The 19,361-nt window shown below is 43.2% G+C and overlaps 1 protein-coding gene across 1 annotated transcript in view; it reads left to right on the plus strand.

Moving 5' to 3' along the window:
- Window positions 1-14,821, plus strand: part of sh3bp4a (SH3-domain binding protein 4a) — a 38,819-nt gene extending 23,998 nt beyond the window's left edge. The window contains exons 4-5 of the mRNA XM_064326642.1: window positions 12,254-12,442; window positions 13,215-14,821. Coding sequence (XP_064182712.1) covers window positions 12,254-12,442; window positions 13,215-13,439 — 414 coding nt within the window. The 3' untranslated portion in view covers window positions 13,440-14,821. The remainder of the gene's footprint in view (window positions 1-12,253; window positions 12,443-13,214) is intronic.
- The last annotated feature ends 4,540 nt before the right edge of the window (window positions 14,822-19,361 follow it).

Raw genomic sequence — 19,361 nt, forward strand, 5'->3', positions numbered from 1 at the left:
GCTGATATGGTGTGAAGAATTTATTGCTGTGGGGTGCGGGGGGGGGGGGGGGGGGGTGTTGAGGGGGTTGCTATGATGCAATTGACTTACCCTGGGTTGTGTTCCATAAAGGAATTTCTTATTAAAATGAAAATTTAGTTTCTGGTGCGCTTAGGTGGTGTGGAGGAGCGGTGATGTGGGTGTAACATAGTCATGGCTGATCTAATGATAAAAAAAGTACTGAGATGAACTTTGGAATGCCATGCTGGTAATTACCACTGTTGGGTCCCGGTTGTATTTGAAACATGTAAGGAATCTCAATTAAACATCTGCTCTTAAAATTCCGTATTTAATTGGACTGAGTTTGTGGTATCTCTGGCTATGGGCTACATGTCCTCAAATGGCTGTGCTGTGTGGTGCACTCTCTTTCCATCTTTTAGTCTTACTCTTCCTTCTCATGCCACCTGACACTGATTATGACCAGCCATACTGTCAGGTCATTGGCCATGCTATCATGCCATTGGCTATGCTGTCAGGCCATCAGCCACACTGTCATGCTGTCAGGCTGATAGGCCATGCTACTGGCCACACTGTCAAGCCATTGGTTGTGCTGTCAGGCCATTACTGTAGTAATCATGGTGGACAAATGGAAAATGATGAGGTTATACTCAAGAGGGCCCAAAGGACCAGGAAACCCCACATAAGAAGGTTAGTGTAGGGTTAGACTTGGATATTGAAAGCATACAAGCAGGGTGGATATTCGTAGTTTTTAATGTAGTTTTTACAAGCTTTTGATTGGTGAATTTTTTTCAATGAAAATGTACCTTATTGACATTGGTGAATATATAGCTCATACATTAACTTACATTTTATTTACCGCATGTTTTATAAAGTAGCCTAATCCTATGTGGACCATCTGATATGAATTGTTAATGGAGTATGCACTTCTTGCACTGGCTGTCTTTCTTGGGACAATATTTCAGTTTATTTCCTCCCCTCCAGGGAATTACTGAACCTCACTCCCTGATCTTTGCACATGCTTGCATTGTAAGTCATCATGGATAAAAGTGTCTGCTAAATGACAGTAATTTAATGCAGTGTAATGCTGACTCGCTGCTAAATCCTGGAGCGTTGTATTTTATCAGGGTTTTCTGCAATGTGAATAAAACTTCATAACTAAATGCACACTGCTTCACAGAGGGGCAGGGGGAGAATGGTGTCACACAGGGTCATCTTTTGCAAAACAAACTTTCAGAAGATAATAGCATTGTGCCTTTCCTGCTATGGCACAATAGCTGCCTCTACCATAGCACTGCCACGATCATAGAGTGCTACCCTCACCATAGAATGCTCTATAGCCAGCCCCCACCATAGAGTGCTACACAGGCAGCTCCTACCATAGAGTGCTATGCAGTCAGCACCCACCATAGAGTGCTACACAGCCACCATGGGGCGACATAGCTCAGGAGGTAAGACCGATTGTCTGGCAGTCGGAGGGTTGCCGGTTCAAACCCCGCCCTGGGCGTGTTGAAGTGTCCTTGAGCAAGACACCTAAACCCTAACTGCTCTGGCAAATGAGAGGCATCAATTGTAAAGCGCTTTGGATAAAAGCGCTATATAAATGCAGTCCATTTACCATTTACCATAGAGTGCTCCACAGCTGGCCCCCATCATAAAATGCTACACATCCAGCTCGTACCATAGAGAGCTACGCAGTCAGCCCCCACTATAGAGTACTACACAGCCAGCCCCCACTATAGAGTGTTACATAGCCAACCTTCACCTCAGCCATATTTATGTCTGTTTAACTGCAAAACAAAATCCCTCCTGCGACCCCCCCCCCCCCTCCGGGGGGTTTTATCCTGATATAACTTGGCCCTCAGTGATGGAGGGAATGTTGTATTAATATTTAAGTAGCCCTTTTGTGATGTCTGGGGAATCTCAAAAAACATGCACTCGGACAGCCCCCATCTCAATAAATGAAGCAATAAAGTATGAAATTGGGTTGTCTTGGAAAAAGTTAAAAGTAGGCTATATTTTGAAAAAAATGCATGGTCATGTAGCCTACATTTTATTTTACTTGTCAAAATAAATGTAATTCATCATTGGTTTAGGGCTGTTTATTTCAGGAATTATGTTGTCATCCACCATCAAACTCTTAAAAACAACAGTTTCCCCTGAAAACAGTGGATGTGTTTCCACAGCAAAGACCTCCGATTCCCTGCTACCTCCTAAAATTAGCTAAATGAAAGTGAGCATATGAACAAAGTAGCCTATCTCCGGATTGAATTGAAATGCTTTGTATCTTGAAAATTGTGGGGCCTTTTCTTGTTCTTTTCTTTTCCTTGTTTGGTTCATGGCCGAACAAAAGGCTTTGCTCAATAAATGTAGTATAATTTGACTCAGGTTTGGCAGGAACTAAGAGTTGGCTTAGTTATTGATGTTAAAAATCATCACAAATGATGGCGCTTCCGGCATTGATGTTGTGGTCGGGGGTACGCACATCCAAATACATTTGAACTTTTGTTGTGCGAACAATAGAATGTATTCGGTAGCACTATTGGCTGTGCGTAGCTGTCTGAATTGAACCTAGGCACTATCACATTACATTTAGGCATTTAGCAGATGCTCTTATGCAGAGTGACTAACACAGCTCTTTTACATATGACCCCTTTAGACAGCTGGAATATTTGCTGAAGCAACTTGGATTAAGTGCTCAAGGGTACAATCGCAGTGCTCCACCTGTGCATAGCCTATTTGCTGCGGAAAGAAACTTTGGCTTGTTTGTATAAATTAAATGACATCCGATTAGGCTACCTTTGAAATGCAGTGTATTTTTTGGATGAGCATCCATTTGCTTCTGAATCTTGTAAAGCTTTGTTGTCTTCAGAGCAGGGCACAGGGAGCATTGATAAAGTCATCTTGTAGTATGAATGGGTGCATGCTCTGGAACATAAAGTGCAGGGAAAGTATAGGCTACTTATTAATCGTAGAATCATGCATCTAAAAGACACCTGTGGCATCTTTGGTTCCGCGTTCTCATTCTTCATTTGCGGGCCCCGTTGTTGAAATTATGTCACTTCCAGGCCCCAGTCATGAGGGCGCCAGAGATCAGGTGTCATGGCGGCTCGCATAGTCCGCCATATGGCCTACAGACAGACCCTTCCTCATTGACTTTGGCCACCGCAGTGTGTACATCCCTTCTGACCGAACTAGCCGAAGTGATCACATGATGATGTCAATGTAGAGATCGCCCACAGTTGGTTTAAAATATCATGCGGGTGGCCGCATTGCCATGTGGAAAAACTCATCTCATATGTTTCATGACAATTGCATACTTTTTTTTCACCGCTAAATAATCTAAAGCGATCATCCTCTTCCATATGCTGAAGTGTATGCTCCTTCCCCGCAGTCATTGTTGTTTTCCTTACTTGGTACAGAAAAAAAACATTGTTTCCATGCTTCGCCTGGTTATCAAAACCATTCAAAAAATTTGAATCTGCGCTCTCCACTGGCGTGGAGTGTCACTAAACGAACAGTTTGAAGCCTCATTGAGTGTACAAATGTACCCATTTGTATGCGGCCCGTGTTCAGCTGTGGTTTGATTTCGGCTGGATTCACCTTCGTTTTCACCCAGCTTTACAAGCGCAGTTCCCTAACTTTTGCGCTACACTGGCATTTTAGGAACCACACCCTTAGGAGGGCTGTGCCTGTCAATCAATCAAGGCTGACACTTCTCCTCCTGCATTTTCTGAGACACGTGGAAAAACATAGGAAATGGCTGCCAGACAGAATGAGCTGGCTTCTGCAGTACAGGCTTCAATGCACATTTTTATTCATGAATAAAATAGGTCTATGGACAGCCTTTTTAAAGAAATATAAAATCAAAGCCTCTCCATACACTGTTCACTCGGTGCATTCATAATAACGTCCTTAGCAGAGGCTTAAACCAGATTCTAAACATGGTCTTTTAGTCAACGGGACTTAAATAATGCGTGTTGGTTCCAAAGATAAATACCACGTACCTGCAAGCTTTTGCTTCTGTGAAAGAAAGGGTTTATCTTGTCAGCGGTGAACATGATGTGTTTACGGTAAAAGAAATATAGGCCCACTTTCTGTGCGCGGTCAACGCTTTTTGTGGAATGTTCCTTGCCGCCTGCAATCTTTGATAAGAAACAGGCGTAGAGGGTTTTAAAAAGAAGCGGAATCTGAAATCTACAGAAGTCAGATTAATTTGCACAATATTCACAAGCTTTTAAGTGCAATAAATCTTAAGGATGAAAAGCTGCAAAGCTCTGTCCTCCCTACTTTGTTCTAAAACATAGAAAAGTTGTTCCAGTTATCCCTGGAACATTTATCGTGAAAAAAATGTATAGGCTAGATCACAAGAACTTCAGGTACGGGGCTACGTGCAACATGAAAGGGACACATTTCAAACAATCTATTCTGTCCAGGTGTTCAAGCACAGCGCTGTTTGTTAATCTGAGGCTGTGTTCACATGTGATGATTTGTTACACACACACACACACACACAACTTAAATATAGATGAGAGTACAACTTTAACTGTTTTTTGACTGTCGAGGTAACTTGTGCTAGAGACCAAGAATAGTTCTATTTAGGATAATCCAAGTTTTCTCATTGAAAGTCAAGAAATGCTACCATCTCTTCTGAGGGTTTTAGTGTAATTGAAGTTCTCTTAAGTTTAGTTTAGATGAATCTACAAAAATTAGGAGCCATAGAAAGAGTTTAATTGGATGTAGCCTACAAAGCATTTACGAAGCGCGTTTCTGCAGATCATTAATGCATAGGCCTATGTGAAATGAAAGTGAAAGCTGCATGAGTGGAGTTATTGTTATTTTTTTGTGTGTTGTTATTTTTTTTGATAATAGTTCTTAGCTTAGGCATTTTACAGAGAGCCCCTCCACAGCTTTCAAAAACAAACAACCACACTCCAAAGAATAGTAGGTTGCAGATTTGCTGGGTAACAGTGGGGACAGGGTGATTGCGTGTGCTGTGGTGTGTGGCCCATTTGCAGGGTCATTGTGTGTGCTGCAGTGTGTAGCTGACGAGAGTGAGTGAGTGTGTGTTGGTATGTGTGCTGGGGTGTGTAGCTGATTTGCAGAGTGAGTGTGCGTGTGCTGGTGTGTGTGGCAGGTTTGCAGAGTGTGTGCTGGTGTGTGTAGCTGGTTAGCAGAGTGCGTGTGTGTGCATGTGTGTATGTGTGTGCCGGGGTTTGTAGCAGGTTTTCTTGCGTAGATGTAGGGACAGATGGTGAGAAATGAGCTGGTCCAGATGGTCAGGCGCGTGCTATTTTTAGAAATGGACTGTTAATAGGAAGTCTGATTCAACAGTAAAAGCCCATTAAAGCACTCATAGATGCATGTGCACACAATTACATGCACAGAGACACATACCCACACACACATACACACACACACACCACCACACAGCGGTCAAGCATTCCATTTTTGTTCATATTCTACTTGTCTCATTGATTGTGTCATTACGCTACGCACTGATGATTATCACAATAATAATAATTTAAAAAAATGGAAGGTGACACACACATGCTTATGCATACACACATGTGCATGCACTTGCATGCTTACAGACACACAAACACACACACACACACACACGCGCGCATGATTGTAGTTCAGATCCAGGGCGGTCAAGGTTTGTCACCAGCAGCCGTACTGCTACTCACAAAGGCCGGGATGAAATCGCAGCTTCTCATGTAACTGAATTGTGGACCCTAACGCCGCTGGAAAGTCTCAGCGGAATACCGAGGGGTTGGGCCGCCGCGGGGGCCCCAGGCCGACGCGGGGAATCTCAGCCCCGCAGTTGGTTCCTGCGCATTGTTAGCCGCGAAACACAAACAGGCGTCGTGGTGTCTGGAAGGTCCCTCCTCGTGATGGGAAAACAGTCCGGCGACTGCTTAAGGAGCTGCGGGCGTTGTTTCCCTGCTCAGCAAGTTTGTCTTTACTGAAAGCTGGGATAGCCATATGGTGGAGTGAGAGGACACAGCCGCCGGTCTGCAAGCGAGTACGCTGTACCCCGAACCGCGTCAGCGTCGCGTCAAACTTCCTCTGCGTAGCCCTCAAATGGACGGCCGCGCCGGCTAGCATTTCTGACCTATAATGGACTTTATTTCAGGAACACGGCTCTCAAAGGTCGAGCGGCTTTTTCGCGACAATTACGTGTCATTTCTCCCGTCTGTCCGGCTCCGTTTGTTTACACTTCCCTGTTTTCCGCTGCCATTCTTTTCGTCCGTTCGTCTCTCCGGGGGCGAGGTGGGCGGGGCTCTGAATGATGCAGAGGCAGTGTGGGATGGCGGCTATTGTTTGATTCCCAGGTGGGGAACTCAGTACGTTTAATGCCATATATACATATATATATATACACAACATGTAAATTGTGCTTTCTGCTTTTGGTAGGGCTCTGTAAGGGAATTTGCAAAGCAGATGTAATTAAATAAGGTAACTATTGGCAGGATTTCATTAGGAGATGTGTTAACCGAAATTCTGCCTCTTCTGACTTTAATCTGAGCCGTGGCCTACCAGGTCGTTTGCAACTGCTTAGCTCACCAGAGCATTTTTGCTTCTGAACAGTGCCCCAAATAGTTTATGTTGACACAAACAATGTTTTGGCTGTCTCTGATCGATCGATTTATTTGGATTTGTAGGCCCCATGATGGCCTGTTTTGCTGGCGTTGACACGTCTTTGGTCCTTAAGATGAGAGACCACAGCAATCGACTCCAAATGCTAATGGCGCGCTTGAATCAACTATAGACCTTCTGTTAACTTTCTCCTGCATGAACTAATGATGCAGCGACGCACAGCTGGCTAAGAAACAGCTGAGCCGCCAGTTGTACATTATTTTTTTAGTCTAGTTTTTTTTTTTTTTGCTGTCAGCTGTGATCATTGCCTCTTCGGCAGCATATGCCTTTTTGAACTGTTTGAGGAAGCTTTTTCCAGTTCTCTTTATTCAGGGGGTGTGGCTTTAATGGTGTTGATTTCCCTTCGTGTAGCCTATTTACATTGAACTCAATTAAATTTGACTGCATTAACCAGTCATGCATTAGCACAGGATATGATGGTCCATTGTGACGGGCAATAAAGATCCTGTTTTACTTTGTTGTGCAAGCGTCCTGGTGGAAAAATACAGATAGGTTGTGCAAAGACGGGGGGGGGGGGTACTGAGAGGTGGGGTTGAGAGATACTGTTAGTCGCCTCCACCCTGAAAGCTGTCTTTCAGTGGAAGAGGAGGAAGTGTCTCCAGATGCGCTGTGAACACACCCTATCCACCTCCAGGGAGCTTCAACTTTGAGGAGAACTTTGCTCTGAAGTCTTGCGACGGGGCTTTGGTGTTAAAAACATGTATGCAGTTTGGCTGAGCCTTCCTTCAAAGGAACCTGTCTCCAGTTTGTTTTCTCCAGAGGTCTGACCAGACTCAGCGTATCTGGGTCAGTGATGTCATGCATACCTGTGTGTACTGTAAATGTGTCATCACAACTGCAGCTTCCTGTTGTGCGGTTGGCAGAAAGTTTGCCAACACTTGAAGGCAAACCACAGGGTGGAGCTGTGCTTGGATTGCTGACATGCTTTCAGTACCAGAGCAGAACAGGCAAGCAGTAGGGGTCCCCCGCCAAAATGACTTTTACACTTACCCGCGCACATGTAGAAATGAGAAATACTCGCTGTGGATTTAATATCCTTAGCCTGTATTCCAAGGCTCCCAAGATTGAATACACAAATAATCAACGCTGCCCCTTGAAGCACTGCAGTTTGTCAGTGTTTGTAATAACCTACTGCAAAGTGATCTGCATTCATGACATTCACTCACATTTTCAGGAAGAATATATCATATTAATGAATACTATCTTATTTCTGTATTTCATGAATATTGATGGAAAGAAAATAATGAAGACTGATTTTTTTTTTCTTCCTGGCTTTAGTTAAATGAGATAGTACTGGAACTGTGCCCCAAGTAGTGACCGTCTCTCTAATGTTTTTGTTTCAAGAAGAGCTAGGCCCGTAAGTGCACAAAAACTGAATTAGGGTGCCTGCCTGGTAGCCTAATTAAAAGAATATAATTACATTTAGCACATGCTCTTATCCAGAGCAATGCACACAGCTTATATTTAATACAGTCCATTTACACAGCTGGATATCTGCTGAAGCAATTTGGTTTAAGTATTTTGTTAAAGGGGACAACTGACAGTGCCCCAACTGGGGGTCAAACTCGCATCCTCTGAGGTATAGCCTAGCCAGTTTCATACCCATTCTACTACACTGCCATCCCAACGCAGGTCATGTGATGCAGGATCCCTCTCTAACGTACCCACTTCCTCTTCCTGTGTCCCATAAGGCTGTTGCTCATTTCAGGAGAATGATGACCTCACTGTGAATGTTGGATTCACTGAAGGTCAGCAATGCCAGTGTCTCTGCTTCAATGTTTTACAATTTCCAGAGCTTTCCAAATCTCTGAGAGCTGCCCTCAGTCACCCTATATCAGGAAGACAAAGCACAGATCAATTAGGGATTAGCTACATTATAGCTTCCAGATTCAGGAGAGGATCATTTTACAAAATTCATTAAAAAACCAATGAACAATTTTAAAATACAGACAGTGTATCCGATCAAACAAATGTTTGTGCACCAGAGTTGGAGTAATGAACTGGCTTTTTTATTTTTTGATGAGCAAACTTTTTTCCATGCTGTTAATAATTACTCAGCAGAAATGACTCCAGCCAAATGAGGAGGAAGGGCTTATAAAGACAATTTTACAAAACATTTTCCTCGCCTCCTTAATCCGTTACAGTTTGCTGAGTAACGGTCTTATTTCTCCCCAGAACTAAAGCATTACAATTTGTTTCGGTCATTTCCTTTGGATTTGGAAATAAAATCCACAGTGTACATTTTTTTTTTCTCTACTTTAACCTCTTCCTCTTATCTTGAAATATATGCACATGTACTTTTAATTATGATTTGCCTTGGTGGTCCAATATTTGCATATATGAATATTAATTAATATAACTGTTATTCTAAAGCCAGGCAAGAGAGAGCCTCACCCTTTCATGGATCCTGGAGGCGTGGTCAGACATTCCCGCATCACCTCAGTCATTCAGCCACCAGGCTTATCCCCATTGGAGCTCAAAGTCAATCTTGAGATTTGGACTTGGATTTTTAGTTCCTAGCGCAAAGCCTACAGACCAATGACACACAACCAGGGATGTCAAACTCCAGTCCTAGATGGTCTCCGTGTCTGCTGGTTTCTGTGGTATGCTTTTAGTGAGCAGCAAAGTAGACAATTTGGGTGTGCAGACTTTTTGCCGGAACACAATGAAAATCAACAGATGCTACAATCCTACAGGATTTTAGTTTGATAACCCAGCACTACACAAATATGGTACGATTTTGTAGACATTGCAGGAGGTCTGCAGTTGTGCATTGTACTTCATTGCTGCAAAAGAGGGCCAGAGTCCTTATTTTAAAGACCAGTTCCGGTTGTCCACTGAGGAGACGTGTCTTGGCCATTCCCTAAGGATGATTAAAATGGAGGCACACTAGAGATGAGACAGGCTCTATTCGCTCCTCTGCCAAGGTTGATACCCTTGGCAAAGGGCAGCTGTTAAAGTTGGCAGTGATGAATAACATGGTCATTTGGAAGACGCGAGTGAAAGTGTGTGTGAGGGACGGCGTTGAGACGGCCGTTGAAGCGGGATGATAATGGGGCTGCCAGTCAGGCCCTGGAGGCCGACGGGGATTACCGCTTCCTGTCATTCCACGCATTCCTGCCCCAGTCAGAGCTGTCCGTGACTGGGCCGCTCTGCCCCGCTTTAACTCTCCGCTTCCGCCAAGAGATGGGTGTGTGTGTGTGCGCGCGCGCGCGTACGTGTGTGTCCACATGTGCAAGTGCGTGAGTGGGTGAGTGTGTGTGTGTGTGAGCAAGTGAGTGTGTATGTGTGTGAGGGTGCGTGTGTTTGCTCTCTTCGCTGGTTTCCGCCCAGCAAACATATTTGTGAATGAAACACAAATCTTTTTTGTCAACAGACAGTAGAGCCTCTGCTTTGTTCAGGCCAAGGGGTACAGAGGGGGGTGAAGTGGGCGCAAACAAACCAAGGCGATGGAAACGGGGGTCAGTTTGACCCCGGCAACGTCCTCTTTATAATTCCCTGGACAGAAAAGCGTGTGTTCCCCGCGGCGCTGCCCCAGCATTGTAATTGCCCGCACTCGGCTCCTTTTCCACCTTATCTCTGCGTAATCACTGGCGCTTGTTTTCTACCGCAAGAGCAAACTAATTGCATCCCAAATCGCTCCGGATTCATTTATCCCCCTCAGTAATGCGCTTGGCAGCGCGCCGCCTTGCTGCCCCCCCCCCCTTACCCCTGTGTGGAATTCGGTAATGAACCCAGTGAGCGTGCCCGGCGAGGTGCGGTGTGGAGTAACCCACCTCGCAAGAGCCTGAATTGGATGGGATCACACCGCGCGACGGGGAAGAGCTTTCCTGTCAGGTGTCCGAATGGCTCGTCGGCGGCGGCTGGTTTTCTGAAGCCGGAGTGGGCAGCCCGCGGTTTGATTTCCCGCCGCACCTTCGCTAGCAAATCCAGCTGCCGGTGCGGCACGGCCATTAGGGACTTCAGCCAGTGTGAAAAGCAGACTTCAGCCCAGCTGTGGCGAAGAGAAGATTGGCGCTCGGCAGACAAGACAAGCAGTATCTCTCAGAGCAGTTCCGGTGTTTGACTGTTGCAGTGTTTGACTGTGTGGAAAGACACAAAAGATGTGTGTGCTCCGGGCTGTTCTTATCACGGTTGGTGAGGCCTATTTCTGAAGTTACCAGGGCAAGAATTCTACTCGTAACCCGAGAGCTTACCTCACTTGTCAGGCTCATGAATATGTTCAGCTTTGCAGCTCTGCTTTGCTACTGACCCAATGGTCGGCTTCTGTTTTTTATAAACTGTGATCTTGTGCAGGCAGCGTGCCATATTCAGGTAGCAATCCGAAGCGGGGCCACTCTGTGGGTGGTGCATCAATAAGTGATGTACATTTAGCCATATATATGCTAACATCTTCCATATCTGACCCCAAAAAAGCCAGTGGGGTCACTGCACTAGGTGAAAGAATGTCAGCTGACTATTAATCAAGTGAGACTTAAAATCGAACCACTGTGTACACATCTGGCAAAGCTCCAGAGTCTGAAACGCTTTCCTCGATTTATTAATTAGACTCAAATCAGTCACTTTGACAGCCCAAAAACAATGCAATACTGTCCATTAGCAATGACCCCTTGAACTCTTACCTTCAAACATGTCACATGTTCCTCCGTGATTGAAAATAAAGGGCATACTGCCAAATGATAGTATTGTTTGGTCACTGCTCGGTAATTCTTCAGTAACAAACTGCTATAAACTGCATAGCATAGGCCAGGCTTGATAAATCAAACTTTTCCATATCCCATCATTAGGTAGACAAAATGTGTGGATTCAACTTAGCAGCCCCAGCCAACCAGATCCATTATAAGATTTCTGCTGCACCATTTAGATTACTGGAAGCCTGTGTCAACATTAAGTAAGTTCACAGAGTTAATGGCATATCCCAGATGCTTTATTGGGGATCTGAAAGGGAGACTGCCAGAGAGATGGTAGTTGGATTCCCAGGCAGAACCAAAGCTATTGTGCCCAGGAATGAGATATTTAGCCTTAAGGTGCTTAAATCTGCATTGCTACTGTTACCATCCAGATAGATAAGGGTCGGTATAATATAATCTGTATTAGTCTGGGAAGGTCTGGGAAGGGTGTTAGCCAGGCCTGCCACTGTGGCTCATGTAACTGAGATGGTAGCGCTTGAATAGAAATGTGCCCTTTCAATTCGCTGTGGATAAAACTGTGATGTCAAATAGAATGTAGCCTAATAAAACTGTGTGTGTCTAAATCAATGTAAAGCTGCTTAATGTTGCAAGAGGCAGTAGAGTAGCATTATAGTTAGAAAACTCGGTTTGTGACTGCACGGTTGTAGAATTGATTCCCAGGTGGGGCACTGCCTTTGTACCCTTGAGCAAGGTACTTGACCTGAATTACCAAAAGTGTCCAGCTGTATAAATGTACGGTATGTAAATAAATTAAGCTGTGTCAGCTAAATGGCTAAAATGTGAATTGTAAGGGAATAAGTACGGTAATGTAAATGTAATATTAGGTAATAATTTTTGGATTACTTAATGTGCGGTGACCATGGCGATTAACGCGTCCCCGCGCCCGGCTCGTTCTCCCGCAGGCCCTGCTTAAGATGGACTGCCAGGGGCTGGTGGCGCGGCTGGTCATGGACTTCGTCCTGCTGACCACGGCCGTGGAGGTGGCGGCCCGCTGGAGGGAGCTGGCCGACAAGCTGGCCAAAGTGTCCCGGCAGCAGATGGATGCCTACGAGGCGCCCCACCGGGACAAGAATGGGGTGGTGGACGGCGAGGTGAGGGCAGTGGGACCCCGCGTCGGGGAGGGGGCGGGCGGGTTGGGGGGGGTCAATATCGCCCCATGGAGGCCGAGCCAGCATTCCGCCTCTCATTAAAATGAACAATGTTACAGTAAACAGTGGGTTTCATTTTTAAAAACAGTAATTATTACCAAAATCCAAATGAATTTCTCTCTGCAGGCAGTTCTCTCTGTAGAGATGGCATTGGTTTGCATTAATGGCTTAGTTTTCTAGTTTCATCACTGAATTTATTTATTTATTTATTTACTTATTTGCTTATTTTATTCATAATGACCTTGCACAGCATAACGAGATAGATAATTTATTGTTACGTATTGACTGATAGTTTTCTTTATTTGCTTTATTTTGCTAATATTCACTGTGTTTCTGTGGAGACCATGTGAGCTCACATTTTTATTTACATCAACCAAATTTCCTCAGCCTAGGATGTAACAATGCAGGCACATCAAGGCTAGAAACAAATTAGGATGAATTTGTGTAGGTATTATATAATTTTCATAAGATAGCAGACCAGGAGTTATTACGGATGGATACAACCATAAGAATAATAAGTCTGACAATGACAGTATTACACAGTACAGTTACAGGCACTGAGGCAGAATGAACAGAATGGGGACTGAAATGATGGAAAAGATAAGAAAAGCTAGGAATATTGAGGGAGGAATTTAATAGGGAGCAGATCAAAGGACGATATTAAGCCCAGGGTATTGTCTCGCCTTTGATCCCATCCTCTGCCCTCTCGCCACAGGCTATGTGGAAGCCAGCGTACGACTTCCTGCTGACGTGGGCGGCCCAGATCGGGGACAGCTACAGGGACGTGATCCAGGAGCTCCACATGGGTCTGGACAAGATGAAGAGCCCCATAACCAAGCGCTGGAAGCACCTGACGGGCACGCTCATCCTCGTCAACTGCCTGGACGTCCTCCGGAGCTCCGCCTTCAGCCCCGCCGCTCAGGATGACTTCGCCATCTGAACCACGCCCAATGCCTGAGACTCCGCCCCCAGCCCCCACTTCACCAGGGAGGGGGGCGGGGTCTTTGTGACTGTAGCCCCGCCTCTTCCTGACGCCCGCCTTTCATCATCGACCGTCAAAATGGCTGTTTGTTCCCGCCCAATCCCCAGTAGGCTCTTGCCTTCTGCCCTGCTCCTATGGGAGAATTTGGCATCTTTGCCCTGCCCCTTCCTTTCCCCCCTAACTCAGAAGCAATTGTGGGTAGCCTCCCTAGCCAATCACTGTTGTGGTCTCAGTATTTGGTTTTTTGCTAATTTGTAAAAGGGTATTTTTATTGATGTCCTTCACAGTATATATTTTTTTACTCTTAAAATGGCACAGCACCAGTTTTTTAGAACCACTGTGACACTATCCAACATCATTTACGTAGAGACTGAATGCTAATTATGGGGGGGTGGAGTTTAACTAAATGTTAACCCTGTCATGTCTTAAATGGGAAATATATATGTATATTTATATACGTTCAAATTTTTATGTTGAAAACACAATGACCGTGTTCAACTGTCGGATTTCTGCTCACTTTTGGTCTTTTTACATTTCATTCTTACTTGCTTAACCTTAAACGCGAAGATGAAAAACAGCGTGTAAGTGAGACCTTCTGATTCTTCTGAAGAGCGACCTCCGTATTTTTTATTACTTTAAAGCTTTTCCACATACCTTTGCTCCTGCTGCAGCTCTTTATAGAATATTCCAGAAGACATTTCTACCGGTTTATCCACTTTTTACAAACATGATTTTGTACATTTTGTATGGAAGCTTATCAAACAAGTGAATAAGGCTTTTTGACACGTGTAGCCTATATGCTTTGAAAACAAGTGTCTGTCATCAATGCCAACTACCTTTATTTCAAGAATTTGCCCTTCATTTGAAGGCTTTCAGCTGTTTTCTGTGGTGTATTCAGTGCAGAGTACTGTATCAATGTTTAGTGCTGGGGGGTGGGGGGGTGGGGTTGTATTATTTTATGACTGCATCTGTTTTCGAGGGAAATAAAAAAAAATGAATGTAAATATTTGTACACATGGTTACAGGGATATTTTAATGTTGGACTTATTGTTTATATTCTGAAAAGTCTCGCAAGCACGTCTCCATGGTGTCTGGATGAAAAAATGTGTACATCTTTCTGGTGGAAGAGTGCAAGATATTTTCAGTCATTTGTGTTTGTGTGGTTATTTTGTAGTCCACTGAGGCATAACATTGGATGCGCTCATGACCCGAGTCAACATTATTTTTGTTAATTTGCTGCCAAAAATGTTTGATGAAAAGACAAGTCATTTAAAGCCATCTGTCAGTTTTTTCCCCCATTAATTCAATAAAGTGGATACATTTGGAAATATTTCTTGCTACATCGTTGTATCCTGATCATAATTCTTACGAGGAAAATTCACATTAATATCTCTTCTGCACTGGCGAGCTGGAACCACATTTATCTTCCTGAATTTAGTCTGGTGAATTCATATTATTATTATTATTATTATTATTTATTTTTTAAATCAAGCTTCCGCTTCTGGCTTTCTCTGATCGTTTGCTGTGGTCAGCCATAGTAGTATGCTTCTTTCCTTCTTTCATGGTTTTGACACTTTGATTTTAATGCCGACAGTATCCGATGAAACAGCTTTGTAGCTTGAAAGTAGGCCAGCGCATCATCGCCATCCGTCTTGGCTAACATGTAAGTGTGACACACAAAAAGAAATGGATAATCAGCCAGAACTTGAGTGAGTGAACCAGCCTGTCTCCAGTTTTTCCATTATTGTCAAGGAACGATTACTTTGCTCAGAGTTTCCCAGCCTGGGAACTGAACGCACAACCTTGAAGTTACAAGCCCAGTTCCATCATGTCACGCTACTGTTAAACACTTCATTTGGGAAAAAAAGCCCAAGGTCCATCTTCACCAACATCTCTTTGACTTGTTGTGATTTCAGGAGCCTCTGTAATGACGCATGAAAAATAAGTGTGGTGCAAAAAACCACTCTAACAATCCTTACATTTCTTCGCCCCTCAGGGAGAGCAGTTCCGGGAGAGGTTGTTCCTCTCCTAAATGTATTCCTCCTCTGAACTCAAACACCTGATCAAGGCCTTTATTTGGAGAAGTTTCTTCCCCCTGGATTCTAAATTTCATTAAAATAAACATGCAGATACTGTATGTGAGAGATCATTTTTAAGAGTTCTGACTTCATGTCAACAATAAATGATGAATAAATTTATTTGGAAAAGCTTATGGGTTTGAAAATCAAGTGTTAGATGTTGGATGTATCAAGCAAAAACAAAGTTAATGACCCTGCAGGCCAGATTAATAAACACTTGCTATATCTAGCAGAACATTTCTGCTTGATTTCATTTCCCCTGTGCTAAAGAGGTACTTACTTAAGAATGCTACTTCCACATTTAGAAAACATTGCTACTGAACAACAGCTGAAACGGTTTAGCACGGTCCAAGCCAGGGATGTCAAATTTGTACTGGAGGGCTGCAGTGTCCTCTTTAATGGTCAGCTGTCAGTCAACTGCTTTAGAACAAGTTGTGTTATTTGGTCATTCAATTACTTGAATGATTCGCTGGTGCTGAAACCTAGCAGACACAGAGACACCGCATCCCACCAGAACTGGAATTAAACCTGAAGACCCCGTGACCCTCCAGAACAGGAGTTAAACCTGCAGGCACTGCAGCCCTCCAGGGCTAGAGTTAAACTTGCAGATGTAGTGGCCATCCAGGACTGAAATTAAACCTCCGGGTACTGCGGCCCTCCGGGACTGGATTATGACTCCTGGTCTGGTCTGTGTGGAAGACTACTACATTACATTACATTACATTACATTATGTAATGGACTACTACTGCCGATTACTCCTGTAATCACTGAAATTGGACTGTCTGTATAGTTTTAATATTTTTCTTTCCTTTTAATTGATGGATAAATATTCCACAGATTTCTTTTTTTTACTTGGCGGTGCAACTTTCTGAATTATGGTCTTGTGATGTATTCCAGAGCATTGTGTAAAAGCTTCCAGAGCTTATGCACTTACCCCTTTTCACTGATGCAATGTTTTGACAAAGCATCAGTATTAAAAATTTTACTGTTTTGAAATTTTCAGTATTATCTTAACTCAAACTGAGTGTTTGTGAGTCCAAGAGGGATCGTACTCCAATAGAGCAAAATTAAATCTGAATAGGTTTACTGTGCAGAGAGCTCCTGTGTGTTTGCGGTCAGACACCTCAGGATCCACAAAAAGACTATGAACAGGCAAAACGCTGACAGTTCTGCAAATTTACAGTGCTTGACTGAAAGTGCAGACCAATTCAGAGGGAAAAGCAATGGAAGGGGAGTGATGTGTTTCAGTGCTCCTGGGTTCTATCCGTTTGTTTATTTAACTTGTTTATGCTTTCCCCAGCACTTTATTCATTCTTATGCTGAAAATCAGTCACATGCAGTATTTTAACTGGAGCAATGGTTCCAAGGGCATGTTTTTCACGATTCTGCAGTTAATATACGGATGACTGCGGGAGAAATAAGGAATTCAAATTAAAATAAAGTTGGAATTAATTGCAAAGGCATAAAGTAGAATGCAGGCAGCCATATGTCACGTATCACATTGGGGTGAGCAACCCTGTGGACGCCAACTGATGCTGAACCGTTTGCATCACGATCTTTACATCACAATGTCCATTTCCTCAGAGTCTTCATCTCTGTTGTTTTGCTAGTCACTGTTTAATCGTCTCTTTTAATCAGATGTAAACCCCTTGATGCAGACGGGGACCATTACCTTTTATGGAACAGGGCTCAGGAGTGTATAACTCGCTTTCTCTACCATTATTTTATTTTGCAAGAAATTTTTCATTATTATTATTGTCCTTTAAACATGAAACATCATTTTTTAATGAGACAGGATGGATTTAACAATTCCATACAAATGTGTGTTTATTGTATGTAGCGTAGCGATCCACTGCCGAGGCTGCCTAACTGCTCTGTAAACAGTGAATTAAACTTTAGTGCCATGGTTAGCACAGCCGTTTCTCACCCCTGGTGACCCAAGCTCAAGCCTTGCCAGATCCTTGATGTTACTACATGTGACAAATAGATTATTTCAATTTTTTTTTTTTTTTTTTTGGCTCTATTCCACAATTTTAGATTTTTCTTTTTAAATCAAACAATTCACATTTGGTTGAAGTGCAGGTTTTCAGCTTTTATTAAAGGGTATGTTGTTTCATTCTACAGCAAGACAATGATCTCAAACATACTGCTAGAACAACAAAGAAGTTTTTCAAAGTCAATAACTGGAATCAAACTGAACAAGCATTTTATATTGTGGTGAGAAAGAAAAAGTATTTGTTGCCTGATGAAATGAACATTCTTTATTGCAAAGCCATAAATGTCTAAAGGGAAAAAGAATGCTTGTGTAAAGCAACATAGACTCTTCAATTCTTCTGTATTTCATTTCCAGGGCTTAGGGTCTAAATTGTGGTCTCAGGCACAGTGGACAGTCTCGGACATGCAATGAAACCAAATTTGAGAAATAATGAATGCTGCAAGGTTTGTACAGGTCAGCGGTGCGTAGCCTCGTGCTAAAGGAGCCAGGTGTACAATCAAGAATGCAAAAGAACTGATCCGTTTAGGATTGCGTGCCAAATTCTGCTCTATATTATTTCATTAGTTCACTCATATTTGCATCTGACTTTGGTATATGTGCAAGGTACAGCCACAGACTCCCCTAAAGATTTTAACCATGCTTAAGTTCAGGAGTGAAGTTCATTGTAGTTTATGATCTGTTAGAAAACTAAAACTACGGTAATTGGTTGGAACAGAAACCAGCATGCAGATCGGCCCTCCCGGACAGGAGTTGTGCACCCCGGGGCTAAGACTAAAGCGCAATCCATTTCCACTTAAGATGTATAAATACTATCAGCACACACCATTTCACTGATGAATGTTGAAACATTCATGTCATTTAGCCTCACCTTTACTATAAAAACATAATTGTGACTATTTCCTTAAAAGTAGCTACTGAATTATTTGGATCAACTAAGCCTCACCCAAAAGCCTGAAATAAGAGCAAAATCAATATTTACCTATATTTTTAAAAAATAATATTGGTTAAAATACTTGTTAATAGCCTACCCATTTGAAATGTGAACTGTTGTGTCACTTTACAGATTTGAAAAAAACAAAAAAAAACTAAATGGATAGTTTGCTTACAAATTCTAACAAGTTGCCCTTCAATAGAAGCATCTAACTGACTGATATATGTATGACTAGTGTACTGAAGTGGCCTGTTTTTCACCCTTTCAGAAAAGACTGGCTGACCCTGTTTTCCCCTTAAATCTGAATGGCCTTTAACCCAACTGTGTGTTTAACACTTTGTGAGGGGGGCGGCGTGGTCGTGGTGCTGGCTGCAGGCGGAGAGATGGGGGAGTGGATTAGTCGGGCGGCAGTCGCAGCTGTGGGCAGTTACGTGATTAGTGCTAACCTTGATATGTGCTGCCTGCATTGAAACCGGGTGACCTGAGATGCACAGGGTCAAGTACAAGAGCCACAACAGCAACAGCAGCAATGACAACGACTACGACTATGACAATGGCAACAACGGCGACAGTGACAGTGTTCTATCTGCACTTAGTTCAGTCTTGGTTTGAACCTTAAACTAAACTTGTATATGTATGAAGTGTATGCAGATGGAATGCTCCCAGTCATTCAGAATGGATAGCTGCATGTGCATTTTCCCCAGTTAAATGACAAAGGATACAAGGATTGATCACTCAGAAAACTTAATAGGGTATTGTAGGATTTGCTGCATGAATCATATTTTATAATGTTCTTATGATTGATTTTTTTCACAAAAAATGTTCTATTTGTTCATTACTCTTTGACCAACCATCGTTGCTGCGAAAGTCAGCA

The sequence above is a fragment of the Anguilla rostrata genome, chromosome 3, assembly GCF_018555375.3.
Source record: "Anguilla rostrata isolate EN2019 chromosome 3, ASM1855537v3, whole genome shotgun sequence".
In the NCBI taxonomy this organism is placed as follows: domain Eukaryota; kingdom Metazoa; phylum Chordata; class Actinopteri; order Anguilliformes; family Anguillidae; genus Anguilla; species Anguilla rostrata.